This window comes from Solanum pennellii, chromosome 2 (genome assembly GCF_001406875.1).
Source record: "Solanum pennellii chromosome 2, SPENNV200".
In the NCBI taxonomy this organism is placed as follows: domain Eukaryota; kingdom Viridiplantae; phylum Streptophyta; class Magnoliopsida; order Solanales; family Solanaceae; genus Solanum; species Solanum pennellii.
This window is the reverse complement of record NC_028638.1, coordinates 58,628,136-58,650,305: the sequence shown is the minus strand read 5'-3', so window position 1 is coordinate 58,650,305 and position 22,170 is coordinate 58,628,136. Positions and strand designations below refer to the sequence as shown.

The 22,170-nt window shown below is 36.6% G+C and overlaps 2 protein-coding genes across 2 annotated transcripts; one reads left to right on the top strand and one right to left on the bottom strand.

Moving 5' to 3' along the window:
• Window positions 1-360: 360 nt before the first annotated feature.
• LOC107010974 (DNA polymerase alpha catalytic subunit) lies at window positions 361-13,106 on the top strand. Its single transcript, XM_015210257.2, has 31 exons — window positions 361-1,658; window positions 2,060-2,230; window positions 2,334-2,417; window positions 2,511-2,585; window positions 2,763-2,827; window positions 3,210-3,300; window positions 3,387-3,575; window positions 5,249-5,412; window positions 5,499-5,613; window positions 5,947-6,126; window positions 6,222-6,335; window positions 6,880-6,999; window positions 7,091-7,414; window positions 7,693-7,785; window positions 8,199-8,317; window positions 8,439-8,511; window positions 8,599-8,655; window positions 8,744-8,836; window positions 9,377-9,499; window positions 9,579-9,676; window positions 9,770-9,815; window positions 10,334-10,447; window positions 10,530-10,613; window positions 10,711-10,824; window positions 10,935-11,024; window positions 11,109-11,185; window positions 11,495-11,711; window positions 12,253-12,306; window positions 12,391-12,510; window positions 12,610-12,684; window positions 12,793-13,106. Exons 1-31 carry the CDS (start codon window positions 459-461, stop codon window positions 12,937-12,939), a joined length of 4,686 nt encoding a protein of 1,561 aa, XP_015065743.1. The 5' UTR covers window positions 361-458; the 3' UTR covers window positions 12,940-13,106.
• Window positions 13,107-13,178: 72 nt separating this feature from the next.
• On the bottom strand, window positions 13,179-21,593 carry LOC107010975 (nicotinate phosphoribosyltransferase 2-like). Its single transcript, XM_015210259.2, has 15 exons — window positions 21,237-21,593; window positions 20,957-21,104; window positions 19,960-20,079; window positions 19,705-19,839; window positions 19,563-19,624; window positions 18,801-18,876; window positions 17,800-17,901; window positions 16,828-16,944; window positions 16,468-16,526; window positions 15,270-15,444; window positions 14,543-14,677; window positions 14,373-14,471; window positions 14,126-14,234; window positions 13,680-13,792; window positions 13,179-13,448 (listed from the first exon to the last, which is right to left on the bottom strand). The coding sequence occupies exons 1-15, from the start codon at window positions 21,383-21,385 to the stop codon at window positions 13,371-13,373; spliced, it is 1,677 nt and encodes a 558-aa protein (XP_015065745.1). The 5' UTR covers window positions 21,386-21,593; the 3' UTR covers window positions 13,179-13,370.
• Window positions 21,594-22,170: the final 577 nt, after the last annotated feature.

The following is a 22,170-nucleotide window of genomic DNA, read 5'->3' as shown; positions in this document are numbered from 1 at the left end:
ACAATTTTCTCTCGCTTATACAAAACAGAAACACAATTTATATACTTCTGTGTATAAAGCGAGAGAGGCGAGCAGAGGGAGAGTGGCGAGCGAGAATGGGAGAGTGGCGAGCGAGATTTTTGGGAGAGAGGCGACTGACAAACTTTGGCTAACATTTACTATGGAGCACAATTAAATCAAACCATAGATACTCTATTTATTTTAGGTTATTAGTTTGTTATTATATACAATTATCCCTATATAATATTCTCTACAGTAAAACACAGAAATTGGGCTAGCACTTGTTAGTCCAGTCCAATATATTTTGAAGCTGGAAGGCCCAATAGGGCTTTTGGCGCGAAAACAAAATGTTCCCGCCATTTTTGTCAGCATCATCAACTGGATTTTCAATTGTTTGCTTTTTCATCACTACGTTTTCAGATCTCTAAGAGAGAAATTCGGCTTACAGGGACAAGAAAATGTCGGACGAACAACAACCAACAGTCGAAGGAAGGCGCTCTAGCAGGAAAACAAGCGGCGGTAAGAGAGCAGAGGCGCTCGAGCGGATCAAAGCTCTCCGGACTGGTGGCCGTCGTTCCACTGAGAACGGCGGATTACAGGTCAAGATAGATGAACCAATTTACGATGTAGTTGAGGACGATGAGTACAATGACATAGTCGCTAAGCGCCGTGAAGCAGCTCGGGGGTTTATTGTTGATGACGATGGTTTAGGGTATGGAGATGAAGGCCAGGAAGAGGATTGGTCAGTTGCCGGCGTGTTATCGTCGGAAGGATCGGAAGATGAGAATGAGAGACCGAAGAATAAGAAGAAGGCATCGGAGAAGAAGCAGCAAATTACTAAAAAGCCATCAGCTGCGCTAACAGCTGCTGCGGCATTGATGGGTAAGCAAAGAATTTCTAGTCTGTTTACCTCTTCGGTGTTTAAGAGAGACGATAAGACTAGGAATTTGTCGTGCGATAGCATTGTAGATGATGTTATAGCTGAATTCGCTCCCGATGAGGCTGATCGGGAGAGAAGGCGAAGAGGAAATTCTAACTCATTGCAGGCTTCGAGGAGTTCAGTTGCTAATCCCAACTTGCTCAATGTTAAAACTGAGAAGCTTGGAGCTGGCAAGGTTGATTTGATGACTAGACAGGAAGTGAAACGTGTTACTGCTCATAATGGGGAGTCTATTTCAGGTGGCTTACCTGAAATTAGTACAGATGAAGGAACAGGTGGCTTACCTAAAATTAGTACGGGTGAAGGAAACAATTCGGCTAGAGATATTCAAAGTAGTGAGGTTTTAGATGCTGAAGTAGAAGGGGAGAAAGCAGTAAAATCAGATAATTTGTCTACAGTGGGAATAAGGGATGGTGACACTGTAGTAAATTGCGCTGAAGTGAAGTTGGAGCCCTTGGTGGAAAGTAAAGTATTTGCACTTAATGCTAAAATCAGCGAGGGAAAGGATCCAGGCTTGAGTGCTACTGCTGAATGGCAGGCTTTAAGAAATGCAGGTAGCGGGATCTTGAACTGCAATGAACCTGAGGCGAAACTTGTAAACACTGAAGAGAAAACAGATTTTGAGTTGGATTCTGACGGATCATTGCCTTTCTTCATACTTGATGCCCATGAAGAGCTGTATGGTACAAATGCTGGCAATATTTATCTTTTTGGGAAGGTACTTTGGAAATCTTTGTTTGTGTACGCTTTCGCTATACAAATTTAAATGAACTAGAGTCATACCGACACCTTCTTAAAATCTGGTGTCTCTATTTTAGTTAACTTTGCTGGTGATCAACGTGTTCTGCATCACTTATGTTTGGGTGCCAATTTGCATATCTTTAGCCATACACCTTATCATTTGGATCTTTATCTGCTATGACCAAGTAAAATAAACATAATTGTACATGTTTCAATATTGTAGATTCTGCCACTATAGCCTACTGTTACCTTAATGGCCTTTATTCAGTTTAGGGACTTGGCAAATTTGTATGATCAATTTGAAAGTGACAATTGAACGACATAGAATAACATGTTATATCTATAGCTGAGAGATAATTTTTTTTTATTTGAGCTCAGGTGAAAGCTGGAGGTACATACCATAGTTGCTGTATTGTTGTGAAGAACATGCAAAGATGTGTTTATGCGGTCCCTAATGGTTCTGTATTTTGTGGTGATACAATCTCCAAGCTCTCCAGAGATGTAGAAGAGTCTCAAATCTCTCCTCCTGCCTTCCTCAGTCAGTTGCACGTAATCTCTTGAAATGCTTTCTCCTTTCATGTAAATTTTCTACATATTGCTCATTTATTTATCCCCTCCATCGCAAATTTGTCTCGTGCAAATTCCTCTCCAGGAGATGGCATCAGGATTGAAGGCTGAGTGTAGAAATTACCTTCTAGAACATAACATCTCGAGTTTTAGCATGGCACCAGTGAAGGTTTGATTGAAGCATAATTTTACTTGCAAATTGTTTTCTGAAAATTTTACTAATTACAATTTGAAATATTACTTATTTCTTCTACATTTGTAGAGAAATTATGCATTTGAACGATCTGATGTACCTCGAGGGGAGAATTTCGTCCTTAAGATTAACTATCCTTTCAAGGTACATTTGTTATTTCTTTATGTAATATGAGTGATTAGAACATTATATACAACTTACGCTAGTGAAATATTATGGATTCTGTAATTCCAAGATCAAGCAATCGTTCAGATTTTCTCTGTTAAGTTACATTATTGTGTCATGTCTTTGAGTTACCGATTTTGAACTTTGTCATTCCAGGATCCACCGCTTCCATCAGATCTCAGGGGAGAAAACTTTAGTGCCTTGCTTGGTACTCATTCCAGGTATATTTCCAGTGGCTTTTCTAGTTTACATTCCTGTGGTACTTCATTCCAAGTATATTTTGGATGAGTTTTCTAGTTTACAAGCTTCCTAATGCGTGTGATCTCTCTTTATGAAGACTCTTTTCGTATCAGTTCAACTGGGTGATGCATTTTTCACTAGAAAGTATTAACCGAAAGAGCCAAGACCAATTGTATATTTTGAAATTTGCATTAGTTTTTATGTGGAGCGTGTGGCTCCAGCTGTGAATCATTCAGTTATACGTAAAGACCGACACCCCCCCCTCCCCCGGATAAAAAAAAATATTTGGATATTTACTTGTTTTGTACTTCTACTTGATTTGAATCTCTGTCATGTTATCCAACCAGCGTTTATTATTTGCAGTGCAATGGAGCTATTCCTGATCAAGAGGAAAATTAAAGGACCTTCATGGCTATCAATTTCGAAGTTCTCTAGTTGTCCTATTCCTCAACGTGTAAGGCCATCAAAGCAACTTCCCCTAATTTGTTTTCTGGTGGTTCACCTGGTCTATATTTCTGATGTTCTCTTTGTTCTGCACAGGTGAGCTGGTGTAAATTTGAGGTCATTGTAGATAGTCCAAAAGACATTAAAATCTCCACATCCTCGAAGAACGTTGCTGAGATTCCTCCAGTGGTTGTTACAGCAATAAATCTGAAAACTATCATCAACCAAAAGCAAAATATAAATGAAATTGTATCTGCATCTGTCATTTGCTGTCACAGTGCAAAGGTAAAGTTCACGAGGCTAGTTTCTTTTACCAACAACATCTGATTTAAGACATCTGTTTTTAGGATATCAGAAGGCAATGCTATTTTTAGTAATAAAAGGAATTTTTGATCTTCTGATGGTTATTTTACTCATGCAGTGCATCTAAAGATGTAAATGTAGCTCAACCATGTTTATTACCTGAGTTCTCATCTGTAATGTTTTCTGTGCATCAGTTCAAGAAATTAATTCTCTACCTGATTATGAGTTATGAAGTAAATATTATGGTTACTAAGGTATAGGGAATGAGATCTCGCTTGCAGAGGATCTTCCAATTTATGGAAAGTCAGGTCAAGAGAAAACTGAGATCTCGCTTATAGAGAAAATTTCAGCTATATAGGGTCTTTTTTCTTGGGTAGTCAAATCTTTATGGTTACTAGGGATTTATTGGTTTAGTAGATCTTGTATGATGTACTTGATGGTACAAATACAGTACCCTGTAACATATACTTGTATGATGACTGAAGTGAAGCTGTATGTGTATCATAATTACGTACATTAGTTGCATTCTAATGTATCGTGGTGTGTCGTCTTCTTCCACACCGATAGATGCAACATACACACATATGCATGTATTCATAGACCAGAAGTTAAGTACCTTGGGTCTATTATCCAAGGAAATAGAGAGATTGACAACGATGTCACACATTCTATAGGTGCATTGTTGGTGAAATGGAGGCTCACATCCAGAGTCCCAAACTTTAAGGCAAGTTTTCAAAGTGGTGGTTAAACCGATGATGTTGTATTGAGCAGAGTTGGGTAATCAAGATCTCTCATGTTAAAAAGATGAAAGTTGCGTAGATGAGGAAGCTGAGATGGATATGGGGGCATACTAGGAGAGATAAGACTAGGAAGGAAGATATTTGGAACAAGGTAGGAGTGGCCTCGATAGAGATCAAGATGAGAGAAACGAGGCTAAGATAGTTTAGACATGGGCAGAAAAATGCATGGTTGTCTAAGTATATGAAGGTGTGAGAGGTTGACTATAGTTGATTTTAAGAGAGGTAGAGGTAGATCAAAGAAATATTGAGGAGAGTTGATTAGACTAGTTATGATGAAACCTTCAACTTTCCGAGGACATGACCTTAGAGTGTTATGGTGGTCGTGGGTTAGGGTAAAAGGTTAGTCAAATAGTTAGGTGCTATCTTGCTTATATCTTTGTACTATTAGCCGTCCTATTAGTTGTTGTATTACCCTTATAGTTTCTTGTCCTTTGAGTTTGGTTATTATTTGTTTCTTTTTGTACTTCTATTATTTTTTTACTTTGTTATGGGTTTTGTTCAGGTTGATTGTAAGATTGTCTTTAGTATCTTGCCATGACTTTTTTCATTTCCATTATATCTTTCTCTATACTACATTGAACTGTTTTTTCTCTTGAGTGGGTCTATGGTAAACAGCTTCTCCTCCTAGGTAGGGGTGGGTCAGCATTACTGCGTATACCTTACCCTCCCCAGACCCTACTTTGCGGGATTACAATAGGTATGTTGTTGCTCGGTATCAATGAAATAAATGTGTTAGAGCTGGTAATGAGAAAAACTAAAAAAAAAAATAAGGATACATTTAATTTGCTTGTGGAAACTGCTTGACAGGAATTTCCTTGAAGTTTTACTAAAAAAGAGCATATGTTGATTTTGCAGATTGATGCGCCCATGTTAACCTCCGAATGGACAAAACCAGGGATGCTTTCTCATTTTACTGTTGTGCGTAAGCTTGAGGGAGGCATATTTCCTATGGGATTTACTAAGGAAGCAGCAGAGAGAAATACAAAAGCTGGATCAAATGTTATCAGTTTTGAGAGCAGGCAAGTTCATTGGATAATCAACGTATTGCCTGTACCTATATCTGTTTTTCATTTGACTTACTTAATGTTACTCTATTTGAAATCAGTGAAAGGGCATTATTAAACCGGTTGATGATCGAGTTGCATAAATTGGACAGTGACGTGCTTATTGGCCATAATATTTCTGGCTTTGACTTGGATGTTCTTCTTCATAGAGTTCAGGTTTGTGTTTAATTAATAGGTTCCATCTTCCATAGTAGTGATCTCTAAAATTTTTTTGAAGACATACATGATCCACAATATCCTCCAATTCTATTTTGAATCTTAATATAGCATACCATGCTCTCGTCATATGTAGTGTGCCATCCTATTTATACCTAACGACATTGAGAGTTTTCCAATCACTGCTTAGCTATAATTTAACTCTATGAATTTTAAGTAATCGCAGAAATACGAAAGTTTTAAGTTTTTCTGTATTTCTTAATTCTTAAAATAGAAAAAGTCTGTGATATAGCTGCCTGCTTATTGTTCCTTGGGAGCTATTAATTTCTGCAGGCCTGCAAAGTCCCCAGCAGTATGTGGTCAAAAATAGGTCGCCTTAAACGCTCTGTCATGCCAAAGCTTACCAAGGGCAGTACACTTTTTGGCTCAGGAGCAAGTCCGGGGATCATGTCTTGTATTTCTGGGCGTCTTCTATGTGATACCTATTTATCTTCTCGTGAATTATTAAAAGAGGTAGAATTCCTACTCAATAAGCTATATATGGGATAGCTGTATATATATTTTTTTTGAAATTTTATAACTTGTGGTTTAACTATATCCACTTTCAGGTTAGTTATTCATTGACACAACTTGTGAAGAATCAACTGAACAAAGATAGGAAGGAGATTTCTCCCCACGATGTGCCTCAAATGTTTCAGGCTGCTGACTCACTCTTGGAACTTGTAGGTTCTGATTCTGATTTAGCAACTTTCTGATCCAATTGCTCTCATTTTTATTAACATAGGGATAGTTATCTGTGTTTAGGTCAAGTATGAAATTTGCTGTCAACAATAAAAGATAATGTTAACCCATTGAATAACAGATAGGCCAGCTGCATTTTGCCGTTTATTCTTTTGCTGTACCTTTAGAATACATTGTACCACTCCATAACCAACAAAGAATACTGCTGATGGGCTTTTCAATAGCTAGAAACAAACAATAATAGAGTTCACTGGTTGAAGCAATATGTCATAAGCACACCTTTATGCAGTTAAGAGTTGACATTAGATGAATAAACTAGAGGCATGATCATTTAGGTGACAGATTGTCATGGAGCAGTTTGATTTGCAGCTCTGGATATGCTAATTTCATTTCTAGTTAATCTGTGAGGTTGGGCCTTGTCTCGTCCTTCTGTAATGATGTTACTGATGTAATAATTTTCTCCAATTTACACAACTGATTTTGCCCTCTAATTATCATCCTAATGAGCATTTGTGATGTATACAGATTGAATGTGGAGAAACTGATGCATGGTTATCGATGGAACTCATGTTTCATCTAAGTGTTCTTCCTTTGACTCGTCAGCTGACCAATATCAGTGGTAACCTTTGGGGAAAAACCCTTCAGGTGAACTGTTACAAAACCTGCTTTATGTTCATGAGACCAACTTTGTGGAAATTATGCGGACATAGTCAATGTTAATTTCTCTTTATTTCAGGGTGCTCGGGCCCAAAGAGTAGAATACCTCTTATTGCATGCATTCCATGCTAAGAAATTCATAGTGCCAGACAAATTTTCTTCTCATGCAAGAGAAGCTAAAATTACAAAAAGAAAGTTGAACCAGGGTAATGAGGGAAAAGAAACTGAGCCCATTGATGCTGATGATCCAAATATTGAAGGTGGGATTCTGGACATCAACCATGGGAAAGCAAAAAAGGGGCCTTCCTACTCTGGTGGATTAGTTTTGGAGCCAAAAAGAGGTTTATACGATAAGTACATTCTGCTACTGGACTTCAACAGTCTATACCCTTCCATTATTCAGGTTAGTTATTTTTAATACATCTCTCTCTCTCTCCCTTCCTCCCTCAATCATTATTACCTCTCATTTCTTCTCCTTCCCTACCTTTTCTTTTAGAAGGGAAAGCATTATCATAACTTTTGCTACAATGTGATTAACATCTAGCTAGATTGAAAGGTTCCATATTCCTAATATTTATTGCCATCATTATTTGTTGCCCAGTGATGTCAATTGCTCGATACTTGCATCTTATAATACAAGTTTCATACTTAAGTTTCCTCTTTTATTCTTTTCCTCTTTAGGAATACAATATTTGTTTCACGACAGTTGAAAGCTCTCTGGATGGATCAGTTCCTCATTTACCATCTAGTAAAAGAACGGGGCTTTTACCAGAGGTAAGTGCGTCATACTTGATTGCATGTTTTGATAACACCCTGAGCAAATTTTCCAAGTTGTCTTCCCAGCAATGTAATCAAACCAAACACTTTTGAAACTCCTGATATTCTATACGGAGTAAGTGCATGCCCAGGACAGTTCACCCCAAAACTTTTTAGTACTATTTGATGCTGGAAGTTTTGCTCTGAAGCACAATTTGACATAAACCTACATTATGTATGATAATTTTTGTTGGTTTTATTTAATATACTTAATCAATTTGTTGATCCCATCTAACTTTGAGCTGGTCTTTCTTCAGTTAAATCAAGACTTCTTTTAAGTTAATGGTTATGTGCAGAATAGCAGTAATCAAGCATTCTACATAATTCTTGAAGGTGATATATACTCATCTCTTTTTGTGGTGAATTCGCAGTTGCTCAAGAATTTGGTTGAGAGGAGAAGAATGGTCAAGTCATGGTTAAAAACAGCATCTGGTCTCAAGGCCCAACAGTTTGACATACAGCAACAAGCTCTGAAGCTTACAGCAAACAGGTCTCACTGTTTTTGTTATATGCACATGCACACATTGTATATACTTGTGCTACTTGATGCATCATCATCATTTTGATATTATTGGAGATACATTTCCTGAGGTGATAAAATTTTACTGCAGTATGTACGGATGTCTAGGATTCTCCAATTCAAGATTCTATGCAAAGTCGCTAGCAGAGCTTATAACCTCACAAGTAGGAAGCTCACTTTTCCTGAACTGTTGTATATTTTATTTAAGCAGATTATAACTGCATATCTAACATCTCTATTTTGCTTTGTAGGGAAGGGAAATTTTACAGAGTACTGTTGACCTAGTTCAGAATTTACTCAACCTGGAGGTTTTCTTCTTGTGGAATATTTGCTGTTTACTTGTCCTGCCTAAATGTCAAATTTGGTCCTTGAACCCATTGTTCTCTTACGAATCAGGTTATCTATGGTGACACTGATTCAATTATGATTTATAGTGGACTTGATGACATTGGAAAATCCAAAGCAATAGCTGCCAAAGTTATTCAAGAGGTTGGTGTTGACTGCACACTTTTTTCCCTGAATTAGTATGATTTATAGTGGACTTGATGACATTGGAAAATCCAAAGCAATAGATGCCAAAGTTATTCAAGAGGTTGGTGTTGACTGCACACTTTTTTTCCCCGAATTAGATCTGTATATCGCTTGATTTCTTAAACAAGTAACCGAGGAACTGTCCATACATAAAATCAGAATTATTGATATGGTCCTTTTCCACATCAATGGAATCCCATCATCAATACACAATGAATTGATGTGGTATATTTATATTATTTGTGAACAATATAAAAATAGCATTCCGGTTGAGGCTGGTTTATGCTCTACTTTGGGTAAATATCTTCCCAATTTGGATTTATACATATAGGACAAATGCTCCCATTACCATCAATTTTATACAAGTATTTATTAGAGCTGCAATAACTTTGCTTGAAAATTAGGATCTCTTCACAAAGAAAAAGTTATGAGTAGTAATCATAGGTATCGTCTTAATCAACTAGGATTCATCACATGAAAGTGCCTCCTCTTTTATAGGTTAACAAGAAATACAGGTGCTTAGAGATTGATCTTGATGGTCTGTACAAAAGAATGCTGCTTCTCAAGAAAAAGAAATATGCAGCTGTAAAAGTGCAGTTTAAGGACGGAAAGCCCTATGAGGTAGCTATTGCATGTTACAGAAAGTTGAAATCCTTTTGAACTTCTGTGACTACTCCATGTTGCTGACTCTTTTGCTTAGGTTATTGAGAAAAAAGGTCTCGATATGGTGCGTCGTGACTGGAGCTTGCTGTCAAAGGAATTGGGAGATTTCTGCCTTAGCCAAATACTGTCCGGCGGGTACATCTTGCTGTGAACTTGTTTCTTCTCTTCATATCATCATACTTGTGATTGCTCAGTACTGAATGATTTACATGTCTTTAATGGTGGCAGGTCCTGTGAAGATGTCATTGAATCAATACATAATGCACTTATGAAGGTATCACTCTCAATGATATTGAAAATCATAAGCCAGGAGCTGCAATGGCTCTGCAGCTTTCATATTGAATGCGGTTTAGTTTATATTGCAGGCTATATTCTTGATCAAAAAAATTTATAGGCTACTCTTTAGGATTGAGAATATTTCCAGGAGTGACTCTTAGCTTATGGCTTCTTTTCATGGAGTTCCACCAGTAGGGTTCCCCCTCCCCCTCCCCCCAGCCAGTCTCCCCCCACTGGCTCTCCTTACCTCAATCATTGAGCAGCTACTGCTTTCTACCATAAATCCTGTGTATCTCCACTATTGTCTTGCTAGTGCATTGTTCCGAAATTTGCTGGGCAGCCTGGAATCTTCATATACAGTCAGTCTTCTTCATTCTGGTTGAAGCCTTGAAGGAAAATCCAGCTGCTACTCTTAGCACCTGGAGAGGCAATCAGCTCATTTTAGTTTAATTTTTGTGATGTAGGCCTAGTACTAGTTTCCTATGATTATTCTTGAATTTCTCTGATCTACTGCAGGTACAAGAGCAAATGAGGACTGGCCAAATTGAGCTGGAAAAATACGTGATCACCAAATCATTGACTAAACCTCCTGAAGCCTATCCTGATGCTAAAAGTCAACCTCACGTTGAAGTAAGTTTTAAGAAGTCTTTGATCAATTCATGTCTCAGACTAAAGAACTGACAGTTAATATTGTCATCCTCTACATCTGTAGGTAGCACTCAGGTTGAAGAAAAGTGGCTATGTTACTGGTTGCTTTGCTGGTGATACAGTACCATATGTTATCTGTTGTGAACAGGTTTATTTCCTATTATTAATGGTCCAATACGATGAAATCCAGTTTTTTTCTTTTGGTTTCTGTTGTCTTAACATGCAGGTGTTACACACACTTGCAGGGTAATGGTTCAACTACCTCTGTGGGAATTGCTCAGCGGGCAAGACATCCTGATGAACTGAAAAGAGACAATGGAAACTGGATAGTAGACATTGATTATTACCTTGCCCAACAGGTCTTTGTAGTCTACTTATTTTGATCTTCAATTTTAAATCGCTATTGTTGGTTCTTATGCGTGCATATCTCGCGACTCCACCTAACTGTGAACCATTTTCAATGTCACAGATACATCCTGTAATATCCCGTCTATGTGCGTCAATTCAGGGTACTAGCCCAGCACGTCTGGCTGATTGCTTAGGACTAGATTCATCCAAGGTAAATAGCAACTTTTCAAAATGGACATTAATTCAACATGACATGATTTTGACAAATAGCTTAATGGTTTGACTTTTCCTTCAGTTCCAAAGTAAATCAAGTGAAGCTGTCAATGATGATCCCTCAAATGCACTTTTATGTGTAGCTGATGATGAAGAGAGGTAATTGATCTCTTTCAGAGAAAGTTTACCTTTCCTTTTATCTTTAGTTCAGGTTGAAGATGCTTTTCTTTCATATACTCAACTCATCCTAATTACTGTTTTGTGCAATCTCAGTCTTTCCTCGTTCTCTCTCTTATTTCTTTGAACTCTTATTTGTTTCAATTTTCTTTATGGTATCAGTTTCCTTCCACACTTTTTCTGCTTCACCTCTCTACCCCCCTAACTATCCCACATTTTTTTGTTCACATTTTGATATGCTAACTTCTCCACTGTATGAACATATTTTTCTTCTGACAATGCAAAATGCAGATTTCGGGGTTGTGAGCCTTTGACTTTGACATGCCCCAGCTGCTCCTGCTCTTTTGAGTGTGCACCTATATTTAGTTCCATATGTTTATCAATTAGGCAAAATCCAGCAGACTTGCAAGTAGGAGAGTCTGCCAGCAAAGTCTGGGAAAGATTTAGTTGTCCCAAATGCCCAGAGGAGAGTGAGGGGAATATATCTTCGGCATTGATAGCAAACCAGGTAAGTGTTTTGACTTTCAACTGAACCTTGTACAATTATGTCAACTACTTTTTGTCCTCTGCTTTCTGTCATCTAAAATGTTGGAACACGTAATCATGTAGAACTGCCTTAGTACTGTCGATTTTCTTTACAACTGATATGATTTCGTTCTCAGTATGAGTATAGATGGCCATGAATTGTTTTCAGCCTTTAGGTTGTCTTGTGGTTATACCAAGTTACCTACAAGACTAACATCTCTAGATTCTCTCAATTGAAACCTTTACTTTTGTGGTTCTCTTGGTGTCATTTTAGCCTTCTTCCCCCAAATTAGTGAACCAGGTTCATTTTTCTTGCGTTCTCAACCTTCCATTTTCATGTTTCGCAATCATCATCTTTTTGAAGTCAGAACCGTGTTATTTTCTAAGGATATTTCTTGCTTCGTGTTATTTTCTCGTTCTTTTGACTGAAATTAGAAGGATCTCGATTTACATATATACTATATGTAACTAGTGACAGGCTGGTATGTACGCTTAGACTCGTGTTGTCATGTCACCCTTGACAGGTTAAAAGGCAAGTAGAAGGCTTTATTTCAACATACTACAAAGGAGTTATGATGGTATGTGCTTAAATATTTTACAGCTATTGCTTTGATGAGCTTGCTGGACAGCACAGTTAACTGAAGCTATTTTGTTCTGTTCAGTGCGATGATGAAACCTGCAACTACACCACTCGTAGCCTGAACCTGCGAGTAATTGGGGACTCAGAGAGAGGAACTGTTTGTCCAAATTATCCTCGTTGTAATGGACACTTACTAAGACAGGTTAACTTTCTGATATTTCTTGAATCGTCTCTTAGGTCAACCTGCACTGTTGGCTTTAGCTAATTACTGATAAAACTTGTGCACAACTCACCCTGGCAGTACACGGAAGCAGATCTTTACAAACAGCTTGCTTATTTCTGCTTCGTCTTAGACACTGTACGCTGCATTGAGAAGGTTGTCTCTGGCCCCATCTGTGTGATTTCATCAAAATGGGGTCCCCTTTGTTTTTTATTCCCCCCTCCAGTGAGGAAGTTGCTGATCTATTGTCTTTTTAAGTGGCAGGTTGAGAGTAACATGAGATTACAAGTAGAGAAGGAGCTTGTTAGGATACGGCCTGTGGTTGAAGCAGCAGCATCAACTGTAGAGAAGTTCCGTGATAGATGTGCCTACAGTTGGGTGCAGCTTAAAAATTTGATTGTTTCATTCTAGCAAGGCTAATACCGTAACTGTACTACATTGTAATGTCCAGTGTAAATTGTTTGAAAAATGTGTAGTTGGCAAGGAGAACCAACTAGCAGAGAAATTCAGAAGAATGAAATTCCATAATTATTACTGAAACCTTTTCTAGTCACAATAATTTGGCTCAGTTACATTAATCACAACTATATAGTGCACATGGGTTTCACCCAGATTTATTTCCAAGCATTTCTGAGGACTCAATTGAGAGGAAAATACAAATGCACTTTTATTGACCTTTACAAACTTCCAAGGAAGCTTATACAATTGACACGGAACATCATCGGGGTAAAAAAAGTAAAGAAAGGACTTCTCTTTGGTTAATAACTTTACGTAAAATTTCAGTTTACATGATGAAAAAGATGCACAAGAAACCTAGAAGACACAAACTTCTCATTCATGGTTCACTGCAACTCTCCAACAGGTGCTTCATTGAGCCAGAGGAAATGGATGAAATCATACAACTTTGCACTTACACTGACCTGCACAACAAAAATTCAATCAAAACTGACAAACCCTGAAAAGAAAAAGCAATTCAGCCTAGACAAACAAGTATAATTTAGGTTACCTTAGTAGCTTAGTTTGTTGGCTATCTGAACTTTCACTTGGTCAGTGAGGGGATTTGACTCCATTTCCCCTGACTACTACCCCCCCCCCCAATTTCCTTTTAAAATTTTAAATTGAGAGAAAAAAAGAGAACAATTGGTACTTACCTTGTATGGTGTTGGGTTCAGCCTTCTCATGTGATCTGGTCGCATTTGGTCCAGTTGTGCAATACATCTTTTCCTGATCTCCTTCAGAGGAGGAAGGTCTTCTCTTGTTTTAGCTTCAGAATGACAAACCACCATCCATTAGTCAACACTTATGAACTTAAGGAGCAGCTGATGGGGAAGGTTTCCTTATGTAATCATCAAAGCCTCCTTTAAAGTAAATTATTTGGTTGTTTCAATGCGATCAAACAGGACAATTTCATAAAAAATGATGTTCCGGCAATTCTAAACTGAACTAGTCATTTTTTAATATCTCACTGTAACTTAAAAATGTTAACAGGGGCTTCACTCAATAATTTGGAGTCTATGGAAAAGTAGGGTCATGCTTCTGGTAGAAATATGAATAATTCAAACTAACATTAATACAATATAGGGATAACAACTCTTACCTGACTTTCCGGGCCAAAAACACTTTAAAAGTTCCTCAACACGCTGGGGCACTACGTATGCCCTTTTAGATTCACTAAATGGGTGGCGGCATAAAATTCGTTCACCTACCTGTCAAGTTGCAGGGAAAAGAAGTTGTCCATTATCTGTTTTTTGGTACCAATGAAGCTTATCTAATTTCTAAAATAAAATTGACAATGGATGAAATAGCACAAAGAACTACTAGAAGATCAGTAAGCAATAAATCACCTTGGGATGTGGCTCATTTTCACCAGTCATTATGTCTACAAGGGGGTACCCTTCCTTCCCATACAATCTGTAACACCGCTTTTTGCATGGAATAGAGACCTAGAAACAAGAAATTATGAACTTCCACACTGAATCTAAATACCAAATGAGTATCCATAGCTTTGGCAGACCTTTGATACGTCTTCAGAGAGTTTGATTCTAGGCTGATTGTTTATTTCAACTAACTTGAAAACAACACCAAGAGCAGCTTGAGCATAACAGGTAACTAAATGAGTACCAATACCAAATGCATCAACCTCGTGACCCTGTATAAGATATAAGTTAGTTGATGTAGCTTTACTGAAGGAGAAAAATGAAAGCTAATAGGCACAAGAACCAACATTCAAGCCACAAGTTTTAACTAATTTGAGTGTTCTAAAATGAGAAGATCAATTTAGCTAGAATAATCACACCTCCACTTCATATTCCAACATAGGCAAAGATTTGGTCTTTCTATCTATCCATTAACTATGAGTGAACAAGGATGTGCTTTTGTCCACCAGTAGGAGGTATGCATTTATTTCTACTAGAACAGTCTGTGTCCACAAAAATCTTGAGGGAGCTATATTAAGCCAACCAACTCATAATTCAAGCTAGAGATGATTTTCCTGATCATACTTCATTCACAGCTGATAAACATAACTATATGCATTGAAGAATACATTTATGTACACTATTATTTCGTGTATGAATACCCTCTTAATCTAGATAGTGCCACAAGATTAACAACTTTGTGAAGCACAAAAAGCCAGAGAGTTGTCAATAGACTAGAAATCATTCACAGAGAGTAGAACACGGATAATAAGAATGACGAGCACAAGAGAAGAGCAGTATGTGAGCGAATCATAATGATCTTACTTGTTTATTTAGTGCATCCAGAGTTTCTTCATTAAGATCATTGCTAGCTGTGATACTCGTCTTTGCAAAACCAGGCAATCCAAATTCTTTCTCAATAGCACAAAAGAATTTCCTAGCTTCACATGACTGATAAGCAAGATCACCAGAGTCTAGTCTAATGCCCACTGCTTTATACCTGCATAATAGTATGTAAAGACTAAATAGGCTGAAACAAAATACAGGGTGAGTGCAAAAGAGAGAAAATACACTAGAAAATTACCATTCGAAAGTAGAAAAAGACTAGTTTAAACATAGTAATATTTCAAGCTTAAAGGAATACAACATACCCAGTGTAATCCCACAAATTTGCTCAAAAATGAATTTATTGATTAGGACAAGGAGGGGAGATATCTATATTGCTCTTCGTTAAGAAAATGTATATATCTTGTGTGATTATGAAATAGAAAGGTTCTGCACTATCAATTGTAAATAAGAGGTGCATTCCGTTTTTTTGATAAGTAAATACCTTTCATTAATAACACACCAAGATTGTCTGAAGAAAATATATGTATAAGTACACGTGTGGTTCATCTGATCAACGAGGTTCACATATATAAACCTTCTTTTAGCTATGGACAACTATCTTCCTCCCTCCCCACCAGGAACCCCTTTTGCCCAGGCCTCGATAATCACCGGTTCCTACTTTGTTCCATAGTAACTTGAACTCCAACCTCAAGGTTGATGTGGAGAGTCCTTTCCTTTCCACTAGGTTAACCCTCCCTTGCTAGGTCCACACATATATAATTAAAATAAATGAAATTACATATCATCATGAAAACTCTAAGAGGAAGGGCACATGATTCTCAAACTAGGATGGAAGTATCTCATGGACAATAGGTCCTAGAACCATTGATGACCCTGGACAACTTTGCGTGTTTGCACCTCTTGCTTTATTAAAAGGTGGGTGTGGGGGACAGATTCACACTTAGCTGTTTCAAAATCCAAGGATTTCATTCTAGACTAGTTATTCTTTCACGTTCATGGACTAAACAAAATAACACAAGTTTAAAACTATCATATAAACAAAATTGAAAAATTAGGAATTCTAGTTGGCATACCATTCACCTTCCGGAATAGTAAGGATCACATGAGGCCAACACATGCATAAAAGAAAGGCAATTTTACAATCTAAATGGAATTCATCAATCAAACAGCTTACCCCAAATCATTAAGTGCAAGAGCAACTGCACAAAAATTTGGAAGACCACTTCTCATGACCTGTTAAAGTACGTCCAAACGTTATCAAAGAGCACATTGTAAATGAAGAACAAAGGAGGATGCAGCATAAGTATCACTTAATCGAAACAACATTACTAGCTGAATATTATTTCGAACTTCCAATACAAAAAGATTATATGTCAAGCCTGATATATAAATATCATGACGAGTACCCTTTTCTCTTTCAAAGTAAGATTATTGACTAAGTTGTCTCTACAAAATGCATGTGTATAGTTTTAGATGGCCAAGCCAAATATCACAGAATACAGAGGAAAAGAATATGTCCACAAGTTGTACTTACATCATAAGTGTCTACAAGGGCCAAAAAACTTCCAGGAAATGCAAGTGCATACGAGGCGAAAGCGGCTAACTCACTTTGATTTGTCTCGCTGAAAATTCCACCCAATAAGTGTGACCACTGAAAAGATCAAAGAGTTATCACATCAATGACATTCATGCTCAAAATGGAAGAGAAGCAGATTCCAGAGTAATGTTCTATATTGATATACTCTAATGATGCTACAAGGATTTTTAAACTTCGTGCAAAATTAAGGGAAGGCCTACATGAGATTCATAATAGATTTCCAGCCTCATTGTTAGTGTACTAAGAGAAGACTTGGCAACAAAGATATTTCATTGTTATCAATCATAAAAAACATGCAGATTCTCTTTGTAATGGTATGCAACCCCTGAGTAGCATTATTTATTCCTTTTTGGGGAGGAAGGGTGGGCACAACCTAGCATTATAGTTACCTCTAAGCACACAAATCGTCCGAGAGGAAATAGCTTATCTCAGTGGAATCATGCACATTAGGCAGATGTCCAGTATTCTGGCTACGAGTTCAGCTATCCATAGGGGTTAAGCAGAATTTAATGAAGGAATTATACATCATACTCCCTTTTGGCAATCAAATTGTAACATAAAGTCCCTCAGGTTTTCTATGTTAGGCCTACTTTATTAAACACTGACAAGAATTGACACTCTGACAGTCACTCAAACCACATATGCTCTTGACGGTGTGGATTTTGAGCAGGTTTGGTAAGGAAGACTAGGAGCTTAGTTCAGTATATTGAAATGAAAAGGTGAAAATTGAAGTCAAAGCTAAATGATATTTGAAATGAAAAAGGTGATACCAATATAGAGAACCAATATGATTTATCAGAATGCATAAATCGAAATGGTCAGATTCCAAGAAAAAATCAAATGGAAGACTTCAATAAAAATTTTTTTGATGATCTAACTAGTGCATCAAAAGAATGAGATGATTAATACCTTTAATTTATCAAGCCATGTCTGTACCAGACTAACAAAATCCTCACAAACACTAGAACCATTATGATGTTGAAGTGATTTCTCTATGATCTCATCTGGGCTCTGCATCATAAGGACTAAGTTAAATACCAGATAACATCAAGCAAGTAGAAGACGTTGAGTGCACAATCTAGAGAAAAAGAAATACTAGGCATCTACAGAACATTTGAGTACTTAATTTACTTGTCTTTATATTCATCAATAAGCAAGACAACGTGCACATGACAAAACAATTGATAGTAACAAAACTTGAAATTAGTATCCACAGAGAACATGACATAATGAGTTCATAATTACATCTCACACATCTACTAAGGATTCTAGCTGAAGCCTGGATAATAGATCATGTATTTTTTGATAAGTCAGGACAGAAAATCATTTTATCGTATGTATAACAATAATTAGCTCTAAGCTTGCCATTCCAATACACATAATTTCATATGAGTTTGTGATTGAGCTATGTGCAATTATGCATTGACTAACATATTTAACTGATGCCACTCAATGACATTGAGGTAGAAACTACAATTGTCACTTAACCAATTGAGTATATACAAGCATTTATATGCCTATCAATATATATGGAGCCATAAGAGCAAAAAAACCCAATTGCATTCTACTTACAATAGTGAATGACTCTATCAAAGAGTTTAAGTAATTTTTTTAACAGCCAAGAACGTCTTTTCAGTATTAAATTCATAATATTGTCATCAAATGTGTTACAGATGAAATAATTATGTCTGCATTAAGTTGGCCAGCAAGCAAATAGATGTGGTAATTATACCTTCAAAATGACTGTAATAATGAAAAATGATAATAATAACAATAGATGGGTAACTGAAGACAAACTAACATTCGTAAAAGGGACTAAAATGGGAATCTGAACAGAGCATTTTACTAGCCTAAGACATGTTTCTTACTATGCTTTGACTATAAACTAGATCTTTGAAGGTTGCACCTACCAGAAATGAGCTAACAAAGGCATGGGAATGTGTCCCACGAAGTGGGATTCCAAACAGCTTTCCAGCTGCCACATTGCTGTCAAATCACAAAGAAACAGTGATCCTCCAGTCTTGATTAAAATTAAAAAGAAAGAAAACACCAACAGGAATAAAATAATGTCTCAGCATTCTAACTTACAAAAAGAAATTTTATTTCCTTATCAAAATGATAAACATAACCAGCAAAAGATATAACGTTAGGTTGCAGCAATCCATAATGCAGCATGTAAACGTAAAAATACACCATAGTTTTTTATCAAGTTTAACCATCCATCTTATGGATGAAATTCTTTCTTGAATGATTGATTTTCTGGTTAGATCATTGGAAAAAGCAAAAAATACTTTCTTTGCACCTGCATGATCTTGTTCCTTGAATAAGAATCAAACAACAAGTGACTCACAGTTGCAGTGATCCTTCCAAATATGTCCTGCTTCATTTTTGGAAGAGTTCACAAAATATTCTTTCACACATTGAAAGAAAATTGAATCTTAAAGGCCCTGGCTTCACAGAAAGTAAAGTGGTTGATGGAACTGCGCACTTGAGAGTTCTTCAAAATCAAAATTAATCAGTAAAAAGTAGTAGTATTTGTGTGTTTACTACTAGTTCTTGAGTCTCTAAATTTTATAAAAAAAATATAATGAACTTAGAAATCCACATCTCCATGAATAAGGTAAGTAGATGATGCATTTCATAGAGACACATTGAAATAAACACGAAATCACCTTGTCGCATCAAATCCACCCATGTAGCAATACTTGGATGCTGATATACCACCATCAGGACCCTACTCATGAAGGTACAAAAGTTTGTTCACAGTTTGTACATATATAAAATATAAAGATGATAATAGGAAAGATAAACAACCTGTGCTCTCCTAAGCCCAAATTCAAGCAATATTTTGGACCTTCCAGCAACGAAACGGTGTCTTGCAGCATTAGTAGTAACTAGTGATGCATAATTTATGAGGTTTACAAATGGTGTTTCCAGTAGTTGAACCACCTTTGAGACACAAGCAATCATTAAGCTTATTAGAGATGTACATGAGAAGATCCAACAGACAACCCTGTTGAGATGCTTCAAAAGAAAGCACTAATAAAGGATAGTGTTATTGTGACTCACAGCAACTGGTCCTTCAATCCTCATCAGCGGTACCTTGGGAAAAACTACTGATCCTTCAGAAATAGAATATATCTCAATATCTGAACAGTCAAGTCTTCGAAGGTATTCAAAGAAGCCATCCTACATAATCCATTTAAATATGCTCTCAGCATTGCAAAAAATTCTTTAAAGTAAACAGAAACATATTCCCTGAAGAAGCACTCCATTCTCCCACATACTTTCCCTTTTAGATTTCCCAATCAATTTTAATAAGTATGAAGTGCTAAGACATTTTAAATACCACAATAGTTTAATTAAAGATTTACTTTTACATTTCCCAATCGAATTTCATCTTTTAATCTATTTGTCATCAACACAGAAGTCAAACAATGGGCCCACATGCTCCTAAACAAATATTGAACAGCGCATACTAATATTCTGTTCTAAAATTGTGCCAAACCAGAAGTGAATAAACAAGATGGAACGATGAAGTAGTATAACGCATGACCAGATGGAGCATCAGTCACAGCTTGAAAATCCCAAACATACTGGGATGACATGTTCATGAAATAGGCAGGAATTCCCAAAGAAAAAGTACAGTTGCATTAATTGTTTATGATCATATTTTGGCCAATGGAAGATAAACGCATCAAGAAAGCATTTGTTCCCAAATTTTACAGGCGATTTGAATAATACCCTTAGAAAGATCCAAAAACAGAGGATAATAGAAAAGGAGTAAAGGATAAACAAATGACCACATGATATCTTAATTCAGATAGCAGAATTCAATATATCAGCACAAAAAGTTAAACACATTATGTGGTGCAAATCAAGATAGCAAGATTGATATAAAGAATGGGGTTGTGGGCCATCTTGGATATGAAAGTTTCCAATCACCCACAAAGGGCTCAAAGTATCATGAAAGATTCATTAAAAGAGACCATTCTTGATATCAATCTTGCTATCTTGATTTGCACCACATAATGTCTCCATATTTGCTTGTTAATAACAACTTCACCTCACATGACGATGGCAACGATGACCTGATGAAAGCTATCTCATCCTCAGTAAATTTAAAATTAGCAATAAACTTTATGCACTCTTCTAAACCAGCAAATATTGTATATTCACCACCAAACGGATTCCTCCGAAAATACAAGTCAAACCTGAACAAACAACCAAATACTTAAAACAATCAAATTAATCCGCTTGAAGTTATTCAATGAAACATCATGATCAGAATCAAATGAAACTAGAGTGAAAATGAAGAGGAATAAAAATGGAAATTGAATACTTACACAGCTCGTTCATTGTGTTTTCCAGCTTTCCAGTAAGCATAGGCCATAGTAAACTGATAGAGATCTGTTAAAATAGGCGTAACCATAGGATTGGTCGGTCCATCAATATTGGCACTCTCAGGCCCGCCATTAGGTATAGTTTCAGCCATAAATCCTAGGGTTAGCAATTCGGTTTTACAGAACAGGGAGAATATGTTGAGACCGTTACAAACGAAGTTGGCTTAAGAATATATAGAGCGCCAAGGATTAGATCGGACTTAATAAAGCTTCATTCATTGCTTCTTTTAACTTTAGAGAATACTGAAAAGGCGCACTCCACTTAACGCCTGGCGGCTTGGATTGATGTTTGGGTTACTTGGACTCGAAAGTATTTAACACTTTTGTCAAAGACTGTCTAGTCCACACAACAAGTTGGTCCTCCCTCCACTTTATTTTTTTCGAGAATTTAACTTTGAATTTAGGCGATCAATTAATTTAGTTATGAAAATTCTCGCTTTTATTTTACTTTGTTAGTATTTGAAATATACATACTTGAAAAAAAGTATAATATTATTGAAAGAAAAAATATATATATATGTGCGATATTTTTATTAGATGAAACTATATTAATCATTAGAGAATAAGTTTAATGGTTAGAACTCATGTAACTTATTTCAATTAATTTGAAATTAAAAATGATTCATTATTATTTTTATTATAAAGATTATAATTGAGTCATACAAATCTGTTCCACCATATATAGAAATTTCATTGTTACTTTTCTTGTCCCCTATTATCATAAATTTCTTTTGCATAATGTAGACCAATAAATGTCCAATTTTTTTTTTCATTCATCACAAAAAAGGACTTGTGGGCATTATTCTTCCAATTACAAAGTTGGAATACATCAAGGCCACTACTTTAGTTTCTTTTTCTTTTTGTCTATTTTCTTGGC